Source organism: Barbus barbus, assembly GCF_936440315.1.
Source record: "Barbus barbus genome assembly, chromosome: 11".
NCBI classification, from domain to species: Eukaryota; Metazoa; Chordata; class Actinopteri; order Cypriniformes; family Cyprinidae; genus Barbus; species Barbus barbus.
This window is the reverse complement of record NC_136739.1, coordinates 31,504,924-31,517,104: the sequence shown is the minus strand read 5'-3', so window position 1 is coordinate 31,517,104 and position 12,181 is coordinate 31,504,924. Positions and strand designations below refer to the sequence as shown.

At 36.3% G+C, this 12,181-nt stretch overlaps 1 protein-coding gene and 1 long non-coding RNA gene across 3 annotated transcripts; one reads left to right on the top strand and one right to left on the bottom strand.

The window, feature by feature from the left end:
- The first annotated feature begins 1,324 nt into the window (after window positions 1–1,324).
- Window positions 1,325–12,115, top strand: LOC306877137 (interleukin-1 receptor type 1-like). Of its 2 annotated transcripts, XM_079428673.1 has the most exons (6): window positions 1,325–1,644; window positions 4,473–4,617; window positions 7,027–7,172; window positions 8,899–9,042; window positions 9,243–9,407; window positions 11,281–12,115. In XM_079428673.1, exons 2-6 carry the CDS (start codon window positions 4,526–4,528, stop codon window positions 11,670–11,672), a joined length of 939 nt encoding a protein of 312 aa, XP_079284799.1. In that variant the 5' UTR covers window positions 1,325–1,644; window positions 4,473–4,525; the 3' UTR covers window positions 11,673–12,115. The 2 variants fall into 2 exon arrangements, with proteins under 2 accessions (XP_079284799.1, XP_079284800.1); XM_079428674.1 differs by lacking the exon at window positions 1,325–1,644 and having other exon boundaries at window positions 4,445–4,617.
- LOC306877140 lies at window positions 2,211–3,592 on the bottom strand. The gene is made up of 3 exons (XR_013784870.1): window positions 3,460–3,592; window positions 2,563–2,662; window positions 2,211–2,337 (listed from the first exon to the last, which is right to left on the bottom strand). It is a non-coding gene; the product is annotated as an uncharacterized lncRNA (long non-coding RNA).
- Window positions 12,116–12,181: the final 66 nt, after the last annotated feature.

Genomic DNA, 12,181 nt, shown 5'->3' with positions numbered 1-12,181 from the left:
GCCCATGCAGCCAAACACAGCCATGACCTGGTAATCAAGAGCACAGACACCGATGTCTTTGTGCTGGCTCTAGCTTTCTGCAGCCACATTGATGGCCACCTCCATTTCCATACAGCCAAGGGGAGAAACACACACATTACTGACATTACCAAGCTACATGCCCATCTTGGCGAAGACAAATGTGATGCCCTTGTAGGTCTGCATGCCTTTTCTGGATGTGACACAGTGAGCGCTCTGCATAAGGTTGGGAAAGCAAAAGCATACAAAAAACTAAGTTCAAAAACAGAATACATCACAATGTTTAGAGAACTAGGAACAAGTTTCACCCCATCACCAGAACTATGTGAGGCTCTGGAAGCTTACACGTGTGATCTATATGATCAGAAGGACTGCCAAGATGTCAATATTGCAAGGGCTAAACGGTTCAAATCAGGTAAATGTTCTGAGAGAGACTTGCCTCCAAACACAGACTCCTTGCATAAACACATCCAGCGGGCAAGCTATCAGGCTGCAGTACACAGAATTATAACGAAATGCAACACAACCTCAGTTAGTACGTGGTGTAGGAACAACTCTTCAGCTTACGCACACATGTAACCACAGACAGCTTGGCGTCTGCTGGGATGGACTCGCTTAAATCTCCAGGGACCAGGAAAACATATATTTTGGATTTTTAAGAGCCCTTGTCATTTGGAGAAACTCCACAGAAAACCCTCCCTAACTGCTAACTCCATTAAGTCACAGTAAATCCAAGGACGATATCGCAAAGGACGATGTTTTTACGAGTAACTCTGACAACGGACAAATTCCAGAGCTCCCCAAGAACTGACTTTTACGACCTTGCATAGCAGCACATTCCTAAAAACTTATGTAATCTTTTTCCACAATGTATAATACTCCTGATCACTAGTTGTGAGTTCTTTTACATGCCCGATGTGATTATGTAGAACTCAGGAGCATTTAATCAATGCCTTAACTGCGAAATTGGATATAGAATCGATATGTGTTTTGGTTATGCAAAATTATGTACTGTTTGGTTTCGGATGAAAGCTGAGTTTATGGATAATAATATTGTGGTATGAATGAAATCTTATCTGTTTTTCATTAATGAGACGAATAGAAGTTTGCTGTTATAAGTTTTTATGTGATAAATACTTGCGCAGATAATGTATGCAAAACACGCAACTGTACAGGGCGGGGCTCCGCCCACAGCTACACTTGCGATTGGCCCAAACGCCCAACAGGAAAGCATCCGATTGGCCCAAGCCCGGAGGCAGATCCCAAATCAGCTCGCTTAAAACCAGATGCACAACAGAAAAAAGTTGTTGGAGAAAAACTCAAGGAAGGCTCAGCCACGCCTCGCTCGTCTCTCGTTCTGCTCACGCTGCAAAGCGCTTCTGGCCTCTAACATCACGGCGAAGGCATTGCACAGCGATCAAAGTTAAACTTCTAAGAGCTGACAAAGACTTCCTGAAAGCTTCATCACGTCAGAACGAGACCCTCCAATCCCTGAAGAGTATTTTGGTCACACGACCGACCGAACAGCCAATCCGAACGCGGCCCGCAAAGAACTGAATTCACCTGAGGAAAAAGCCTGAATTTGAACCGAAGGAAAGACTGAGATCGGAAACAACGAAAGGCACAGTAAGACAATTCTCTTGAATCTGCCTGCAACTGGTGATATTTATCTTTTAAGAAGTAAAGATAGAGTTCTTGCGTATGAGTTTCCCTCAGGCTAAACGAGCATTGAAACCTAACCCACTCTGTGTTATGTCTGTTTGTGTTGTCTAGTCAGTTAACCCTCTGGGGTCTGAGGTAATTTTGGGGCCCTTGAGATGTGTTGACATGCCCTGATATTTGTGCTTATTTCAGCTACTTATAATATACTATTGACTAACATGTATTTTTTTTATATTCAGCACAAACTGTGTTACAATAATATGTGACCAAGGTGGATGTACATGTTTGCATTTGTTATAAAAAAAAATATTATGCGTGGTCAGTAAGTTTTGGGGAAAAAAATGTAGCTGAAATAAGGCATAAAAGCCATACTAGATCGTCCTGAATAAGACTTTTGTGTAATCAGTCTTCTAGGCTAGAATATTTACTTCACAAATATGTGAAAATCATTCAGCTTACTCATTCACAGAAAACAATATATTGATTTAAATTTTTAAAGACATGTTTTGTGATAGAAAGCGTATATGCGAGGGAGTGTTAATGGGCTTGAATATTAAGTGATTCTCACCTGAGAGACAAAGGGCCCTCCCCTAAAGCTGCTAATGGGCCATCAGTGTGACTGTGACTGAGGCAGGTAAGACAGAGAGTGTGAGGAGACTGAAAAAATGGGGTTTTTAAATTATTTGTATTTTATTTACAACACAGTATAATCAAAACATACATAATGAAGGTCAAAGACACATTATTGTGCACTGATCTAACCACAGAGATGTGAACAGACTTCGAGTCATTCCTGCAACAGATTCTGTTCAACAACATTTACTTATTTCCATGGATTCAAGAAGAAAAAAACATAATCAGTAGTCAAGGATCTTGTTTTACCATAGAATATCAGTGTAGTTGACCATCTGATGTTGGTACAGCGCTCTCAGAGGAAAACAGTTTGAAGAAAGTCATCAGGATTCATCTGTGGTTCAGGTACCTGATTCAATAAAATACAAACAACCAAAAACATTTGTGAGCATAGACTCATGCATGCTTTGTACTATCGTACACAAAAAAAGACATGTTATATCTGAGAAACAACAGTTTGGGGGAAAAAAACAACTATGATTTTGTAGTCATACAGCCTAGTATGCATGATTTTATAGCAGCTGTTGTGATTCTGCAGCACTAGACTCAAGTATGCTGTGAACCACAAAAGGATGTACTTTGTACTATAAAAAAAAATTATATCTGAGAAACTATTTATTATTGTTTAGCACTTTATTTAAATCTATTTTTGAACAGAGAAGACTATTAATAATAAACATGTTGTAAACATATTAGACTCGTAGCATTCATCATGTTACAATATACTCTCATATTATTGTTTTATATAGGGCATGAAAACAACATCGTGCCGTAAGAAATTTAAATACAATGAATTGTCCATCATATTACAGTTTTACAGTTTGGGAGAAAAACAACTATGATTTTGCAGTCATATAGTCTAGTATGTATGATTTTATAGAAGCTGTTATGATTCTGCAGCCATAGACTCACGTATGCTGTGAACTACAAAAGGATGTACTTTGTACCATTAAAAAAGGATATTTTATATCTGAGAAACTAATTGTTATTGTTTAGGACGATATTAAATATATTTGTGAACATTAAACATTCTTAGATGCGTATAGCATTCATCATGTTGTCGTTTGGGGGAAAACCCAACTAAACGCGTTCAGGTTTGTCACAATAACACGCTAACTAATGCAAAAAAAAGAAGCATTTACTTACTTATCAGATCGATCGATGTATTCTGGACTCTGTAACTCTCCTCTCATTCTGAGGTAAATCCAGCCTTTACTCAGCGCGTCTTCTTCCAGAAACTAACAGCAGCAGATATGAACGGAGTCTCGTGTGTTTGTTGTTGGGCGTCTCCAAGCGCGCGCGCGTCACGTGGTTATTTACATGTGAACACGAGGGGGCGGGATCACATTAGAAATAATGAGATAGACTGGACATCGTGTCGGTTTCATACGGATTACTTTATCACAGAACATTTGTTTTCGGCAACACTTACTTCAGTTGAAAGCAGACACTTTAGGCTTTCTATAGATATAACTCTCATGTTTCTGTGTTGAGTATTCGCTGAGTTACACTTCATTTTAGTGACGCGTTACTATAAACATATCGCGGAGAAGGAGAAGACAGAGAGCACATCCTGTTTGTTTTCTTTTTTCCCCAAAACCACAAAGTTTTGTTGTAATCGTGAGTGTACTGAAAAAAATAGTAGACACTTAACAGTTTCGATTGATGTATAACACTTATTTGTGTGACCAAAATCAACAGAGCATTTTTAGTGTCTTTTGCACTTATCGTAAAAAAACCGAGTTCGTAGTTGTGTTAGAATAGTGAATAAAACTTTGACTTTATTAAGAAATCTTTGTCTGTGTTATGTGATTTAACATGTCGTAACTATTTGCCAAAAAGATCGCGTTTTACCTACGCTCAGGAGCTAACTAAGTTGACTCAATTTAACTATTTGATTTATTTTAATCGTTGGCCACGAATGAAATAAACAACGTGTTAAAGACAACTTGCCGTTATTAATGCTTGCTGGACAAGTCGTTAACAAGGCATAAGTTGTACATTATGATTGATAACAATTAATCATATGAAGATCAACTCTTAAGAGTGATTCCCTAAAAGCTAAATAATAAAATAAATATAATTTTGTAGGATTAATGTCTTACAGTGGCCTGGGAGAGTACTACAGACTCACCTGAGTTTGTTTGTTTGTTCATAAGGTTCATCCTTCAGGAAGGACTGCATCGTTGAAGTTCGGGGCAAAGGCATTCCCATGGTTGATGTGATCTGGAAAGTCCTGCTGGAGTCTGAAGAGGAGTTCATCTCCCAAGACACATTACATCGTGTTCATCAGGAACCCATGAAGTGCGTACTGAAGTTAGCTGTGTTTCAGATAAGATGAAGCTAGGTTAAGACTTCAGTTTGGTCAGTTTTGGTGTGGACTGTCTTATTTAATTCAAATTTGATTTTAGGTTTATTAAATTCAATTATGCTTTGAAACCATATAGAGACTAGACGTGTCATGCATTTATCATGAATATTTATTTTTATACATTATAAAGTTAGAAAACACTCAAAAAAGATGAAGCGCCTTTAATTTGTGAAGTATTTAATTCACTGGATAATACTAAAATTGCCTTTACCACTTTATTATTATTATATATTTAAAACATTTTCTTTTCAAATAAAAGCAGCTGTATTGTGATGAATGTCATTATTGTGAATTAATTATCTTTTGAGTCCATATAGAGGAGACTTGCATCTATAAAAATTCATACTAAATAGAGATAATACTCAAATTTGAAGCACTGTTCATTTGCGAAGTATTTAATTAATTGGTTAATACTAAAAAAAGCCCTTACTACTTGATTATTGAATATAATACACATTTTGATGAGACAAAAACAACTATATTATTATATATGTCATCAATGTCATTATAAGATTTGGATTATTTATCCTTGTTTGAAACCATATTGACTAGATTTATGTATATTATATTATAGATAATCTATTGATTTGCATCTATAAATTTTCTGCTAAGAAGAAAAAATAAGATGAAGCATCTTTCATTTTTAAAGTAGTTCATTCATTGGATAATACAGAAATAACTGTTGCCACATTATTATTTAGTATAGTAATTAATTGTACAATATAATATAAAAAAATAAAAATATTTTCATAGATTTTTTGTAAAAAGAAATGAAAAATAACTTGATACACACTCACAGGCCACTTTATTAGGGACACCTGTTCAATTGCTTGGTAACACAAATTGCTAATCAGCCAATCACATGGCAGCAACTCAATGCATTTGAGCATCTAGATGTGGTGAAAACGACTTTCTGAAGTTCAAACCGAGCATCAGAATAAAGGGGGAAGAAAGGGGATTTAAGTGACTTTGAACGTGGAATGGTTGTTGGTGCCAGACGAGCTGGTCTGAGTATTTCAAAAACTGCTGATCTACTGGGATTTTCACGCACAACCATCTCTAGGGTTTACAGAGAATGGTCCGAAAAAGAGAAAATATCCAGTGAGCGGCAGTTGTGTGACGAAAATGCCTTGTTGATGTCAGAGGTCAGAGGAGAATGGGCAGACTGGTTAGAGATGATAGAAAGCCAACAGTAACTCAAACAACCACTCGTTACAACCAAGGTATGCAGAATACTATCTCTGAACGCACAACACGTCGAACCCTGAAGCAGATGGGCTACAGCAGCAGAAGACCACACCGGTGCCGCTCCTGTCAGCTAAAAACAGGAAACGGAGACTACAATTCGCACAGGCTCACCAAAATTGGACACTAGAAGATTGCCTGGTCTGATGAGTCTCGATTTCTGCTGCTGCATTCAGATGGTAGAGTCAGAATTTGGTGTAAAGAACCTTAGTACCAATTGAGCATCGTTTAAACTCCACAGCCTACCTGAGTATTATTGCTGACCATGTCCATCCCTTTATGACTACAGTGTACCCATCTTCTGATGGCTACTTCCAGCAGGATAATGCACCATGTCACAAAGCTCAGATCATCTCGGACTGGTTTCTTGAACATGACAATGAGTTCACTTTACTCAAATGGCCTCCACAGTCACCAGATCTCAATCCAATAGAGCACCTTTGGGATGTGGTTCATGGATGTGCAGCCGACAAATCTGCAGCAACTGCGTGATGCTATCATGTCAATATGGACCAAAATCTCTGAGGAATGTTTCTAACACCTCGTTGAATCTATGCCACGAAGAATTAAGGCAGTTCTGAAGGCAAAAGGGGGTCCAACCCGGTACTAGCAAGGTGTACCTAATAAAGTGGCCAGTGAGTGTATATCCTTACTGTGATAAGATTTTATTATAGACTTTGTCATGCATGCATTGAAGAGAAAAGGAAAAGAGAGAATAACACAGGCTGACACAAAGCACATGTTCATGGTCTCTGTGTGGGATTTTACCACAGTTTTGGAAGGTGAATATTTCTGTGTATTAGTGTATATATATATATATATGCTTATATTGGTGAGTCGTATATTTTTCCTTCAGTTGAAGTGTAACCTGTATGGGGTGGTGATGGCGCAGTGGATAAGACACATGCCTTTGGTGTGAGAGACCCGGGTTCGAATCCACTGTGAGACACCAATGTGTCCCTGAGCAAGACACTTAACCCCTAGTTGCTCCAGAGGCGTGCGACCTCTGACATATATAGCAATTGTAAGTCGCTTTGGATAAAAGCGTCAGCTAAATGAATAAATGTAAATGTAACCCATGTCCTTTCCTCTTAAAGTGAAATCCGAACGGAGGATGGCTATCTTATCGTGCGAACGCTCTTGCTGTCTGCCGTATCGGAGGAGGATTTCTATTTAAACTTCACCTGTATGGTGTCCAGCACCCGAGGACAACCCACCGGTCAGATCACACTCGTCCCTGCAGGTGCGTTACTGCAATGCCTCAATAAAAACTACTTTAATTCTCTATTAGCCAATTAAATATGTACATTTTTATTGGTTTAAAATCCTGCCACTCATAACTGTACATCAGATATCATTTTGTGGCAGAGCGTTTTCAGTTTCAGTGTCGACAGCAAATGACTAGTTGTTGGAAACTCGGCTGCTGGTTCAGCGATCAGTGGGTGTTTCTCATGCAGTCAGAGCTGCTGAGATTTTCCTGCATGTACAACAAGAGAAAATACAAAACTATCAACAAATCTGCACCTTTTTTGTTTATTTTTGTGTATTTTTAAATTCAGCTTCAAATTGAATCTTTGTCAAAAAAAGTGGGGTTTTTTTCAGATGAAAATTTAAAATGCCATTAAAAAATTTAATCCAGGTTTGTTGTGCTTGTTTGTAGAGCTCAATTTTCATAATTTGAATATTTTATGACTAAATAAATAAAAAGAAAATATTATTCTTATTTCTAAAAAAGTAAACAAAATAAGAAATATTACTATTTTAATATTTCACTGTAAAATAAAAAAATTAAGTATTTAAGATATCATATAATAATTTTATTTTACGCTACCAATGTAAAATTACAATACTAATATTGATGCTGTCTAAATTAAATGTTAATAATTTTCTTTTTTTTTTATTTACAATCCTAAATTATTTAATAACATATTGAATGCCCCTTAATTTTATTAACTAATTTATTTACTTTTATTTATTAAAATATTAATGTATTTACTTAACTGTTGATGGCATTGTTCCATGCATTCTGTGTTTGCAGAGCAACATGTTTAAAATTTTATATGCATTTCTATATGTATTTTAAAGATGGGCAAGTGGCAACAACTAGTTGTTGGAAACTTGGCTGCTGGTTAAGTGAGCGTTTCTCGTGTAGTCAGAGCCGCTGAGATTTTCCTGCACGCAAAACAAGAGAAAGCACAGACCATCAACAAATCTATTGCCCAGAATTGATTGGGTTGTATGAAGTTTTATGGGTTAACTATCATTTAAATAATGTAAATAATCACTTTCAATTAAAAAAATTTATTATTGAGCATTAAATAAATGATTATACCTCATTTATGTTGATCTACATAATGATCTGGGGAACTGATGTGTTAATATATTTATTTAACTACATCAATTTTGAATAATGAATAAACTGTAGGACAGCTGTGAAATTACGAAAATTCTAATTACTTGTTTTTTTAATTTAACTTACATCCCTAATTTAAATGTTGAATTTATATTGATTGTGTTAATTCATATTAATAATAAAAAATATAAATTTCTATTTATATGACTTTAATATTTAAATTGTAAAATGTTTAACATAATGTTTTTTATATATATATATATATATATATATATATATATATATATATATATATATATGAATATTTAAATTTTGAAAACATAACATCTTGAAAGCCCCTTTCTGTATTTTAATAAATAGTTTATATACGTTTACTTTTATTTATGAGCAAATTAATGTTTTTACTAAACAAATTGTTTTTATAACAGATCTTATTTAACTTATTTAATTCCCTGCATACTGTGTTTGCAGAATGACATTTTGAAAGTTTATATTGCTTGTAAGTGCATCTGAAGTGCAAAATAATTTTTCAAAAAGCAAACATGATCTGCTTTCACATGTTCACTAGGAAAACATAACTATTTTTTGTTTGTTTGTCCTGTCCCTTTATCACCAGATCCGAACCTTTTCTTGCTTATTGGTCTTCTCCTGGGCTCGGTGGCATTGCTCTTCGTGACGGGTGTGCTTTTGTGCACCATATTCAAGGTGGAGCTGGCCTTGTGGATCAGGACTGTGTTTCCGTTCCTCTACAAAACCACAGGTAGTCAATAAACAGGAAATACACTTTTGCACTTTAACAGTGTCGTGCAGTTACTGGAACATTATGCTGTTTACGTAAACTAGAATTAACACCTTTCAGTGCAATCGCAGCACTGCAGGACATGCTGAAAAATACATAATAATAATTGCCTTTAATGCATTTATTTAGCATGTTCTGTGCTGTTTGGTTGTGTTTTCTAGATGGTGATGGTAAACAGTATGATGCATACATCGCCTATCCCAGAGTCCTCGAGGGCTCAAGCGAAAAGGCTGAGATTTTTGCGATGAGCACTTTGCCACAGGTTTTGGAGGGCCAATACGGTTATAAGCTGTTCATCCTGGGCCGGGATGGCCTGCCTGGGGAAGGTAAAGCATTTGCAACAAAACAAAGCACTGTCATATAAACAGTTTGTTGGGATTTCATATAAGACATCAAATGGTGATCCGACACTGAACGTAGCAGCAGGATTTGGGGAAAAAAATCTAATTTGTGTTTTGTTTTTTGGGGGGTTTTTTTACTGTAAAAATATTTTACTGTATAAAAAACTTTTCTTTCTTTTTTTAAATAAGAATGAAAAAATGTAATATTATAAAACTGTATAATTACAATACTAAATATTCAGCTCTTAATTTCTTGTTTTTCAAACATTAAACCAACAAAACCAGTAGTATTTATTTAATTTATTTAATTAGGATTTAGGAGGATTAATTTAATTTATATATTTAATTAAATCACAGCCTGTACTTTTGGAAAATCACATTAAGATAGTTTGTAAATTTTCTATTGTAAATACATCAATTTTTGATCAGTAATCTGCTTTTCTTGGACAACGTTAAAGTGATTTTCTCAATATTTAGATTTTTTTGCACCCTCAGATTCTAGATTTTCAAATATTTGTATCTCAGCCAAATTAGAGCTGCATGATAAATCGAAATGAAATCGCAATCGCGATTAGACAGAAGCTGCAATTTGTCATGCATGTCTTTCAGTGAAGCACGGTTCTGTGATCAGTAGTAAATCTTCATCTGAAGCCCAGAGGATGCTCTTATGAGTGATGGAGATTTACTGCTGATTACAGAACCGGCTTTACTGACAGAATGCGCATGGAAATCACATTCGATTTAATCGTGCAGCTTTAAGCCAAATATTGTCCTAACCCAGGGGTCTGCCACCGTCAACATCTAAAGAGCTATTTTGGCCCCTTTCCCACCAAATAAATTTCATGTGGAGCCACAAAACCTATTTGATCCCTAAAAGGAAGATAACACTGCATATAGCTTAAGTTTTACACTCAGTTGTGTTACAGGACGGGGCAATCATTTCAGAAGGGGAACAGAAATGTCAAATGTAGTAATAATAATAATATTTATATAAAAGACAAACTTCTTATTTCTTACTTAATTGGCTAAGAAGTCAAATACACTTTTGATATACGTTTTCCTAATGACAATTTTATAATTATTGGTTTATAATACTAAAAACACTTTTTCTATTTGTATCACAGAATAAGGCAGAAAATACATTTTATAGCTTCTGTACTGTAATAAATGCTATGTCTGTTAGCACTGTATCATTCATATACTTTATTTATTACCTGGAGAAGGCTTGAAAAACAAACCATATATTGTTGCAATCGTTTATTATCTTTACGTTTCAGGTGTATGCTTGTTATTCAGCTTAGCTACAGCGATAGCGGGATGCCTTTGTCCATATTAGGGGTTTCCTGGCATGTCAAAAGTTATTATTACTCCTCATATGAGTCCGTTTTGGACTTTCTGCGTGAATGAAACATACACCGCAAGAGTGTTCAACGCTCCATAATGTTCACATCGTTTTAAATACAAATAAAACGTATCCAAAAAGATCTCTTCTCTTTTAATTTAAATCTAGATTTATTCACACTGGCCCTTAAAAAAAACTCTCTGTGAACATACTTGCCCAAAAAAAGTCCAGGGGTAGAGTTAAGGTTTTATTAAATGTCGAGAGGACACATCCTCTGCGTTTATTACGACAACACTGCAGGGAGCCACCGCAAAGGGATGAAAGAGCCCCATGCGGCTCCTATCCTAACAAACCATACATCAATGGAGAGCTTATTTATTCAGATGATGTATAAATCTCAAGTTCCAAAATGTACCCTTATGACTGGTTTTGTGGTCCATGGTCACATATCTGTAGTTTCCATCACTGTATTCTTCAGACAGAGCTTTATCTGGCTCATTTCCTGGTGTTTTCCAGCTGTGGTGGATGTGGTGCAAGATGGTCTGAGCCGCTGTCGCAGACTGCTGCTGCTCTACACAGCGACATCGCTCTGCAGCCCGGAGGCGCAGGAGTGGGCCGAGCAGCAGACGGGTCTGTACCGTGCGCTGGTGGAGGACTCCATGAGCGTGGTGCTGCTGGAGCTGGAGGAAATCCGCGATCCGCTGCGCCTGCCTCACACCGTGCGCCGCCTCAAGGACAAACAGGGAGCTTTGCAGGCCTGGAAGAGAAGGAAGAGGTGGGCGTTCTGGGACGGGAAGTCAGAGGAGCGTGTGACCTCTCTGGAGCCCTCGGCACGCTTCTGGAGGGAGGTGCGCTACCATATGCCCATCAGAGGCAAAGCTAAACAGAGAAACTGGTTTAGTTTCTAGATGAACACTAAATGTGAATGCTCAGGGTCATGTTGTAAAGTTCCCGGATGAATCATAACAATGCAGTCTTTCAGTCTTTCCTCTCTTTCTTTTTTTTGTTTTTGTTGCCGAGGAGAAAAACAAGGCCAAAAAAAATAAAAATTAATACTTTTATTCATCATGGATGCATTAAATTGATCAAAAGTGACAGTAAAGACATTTATAATGTGACAAATGATTTGTATTTCAAATAAATGCTATTCCTTTGAACTTTCTATTCATCAAAAAAATCCTGAAAAATTAAATCAATCAGTTTCCACAAAAAATATGAAGCAGCACAACTGTTTTCAACATTGTTATTAGGTATTATGTTATGTTTTCAACAATGTTTCACAATTTTTACAGTTTTTAGAGTATTTTTGATCAAATAAATGCAGCCTTGGTGAGCAGAAGAGTCATCTTTCAAAAAAAAGAAAAAGAAATATATTTAATATCATTAATTGATTTTTATATATATATATATATAAGAG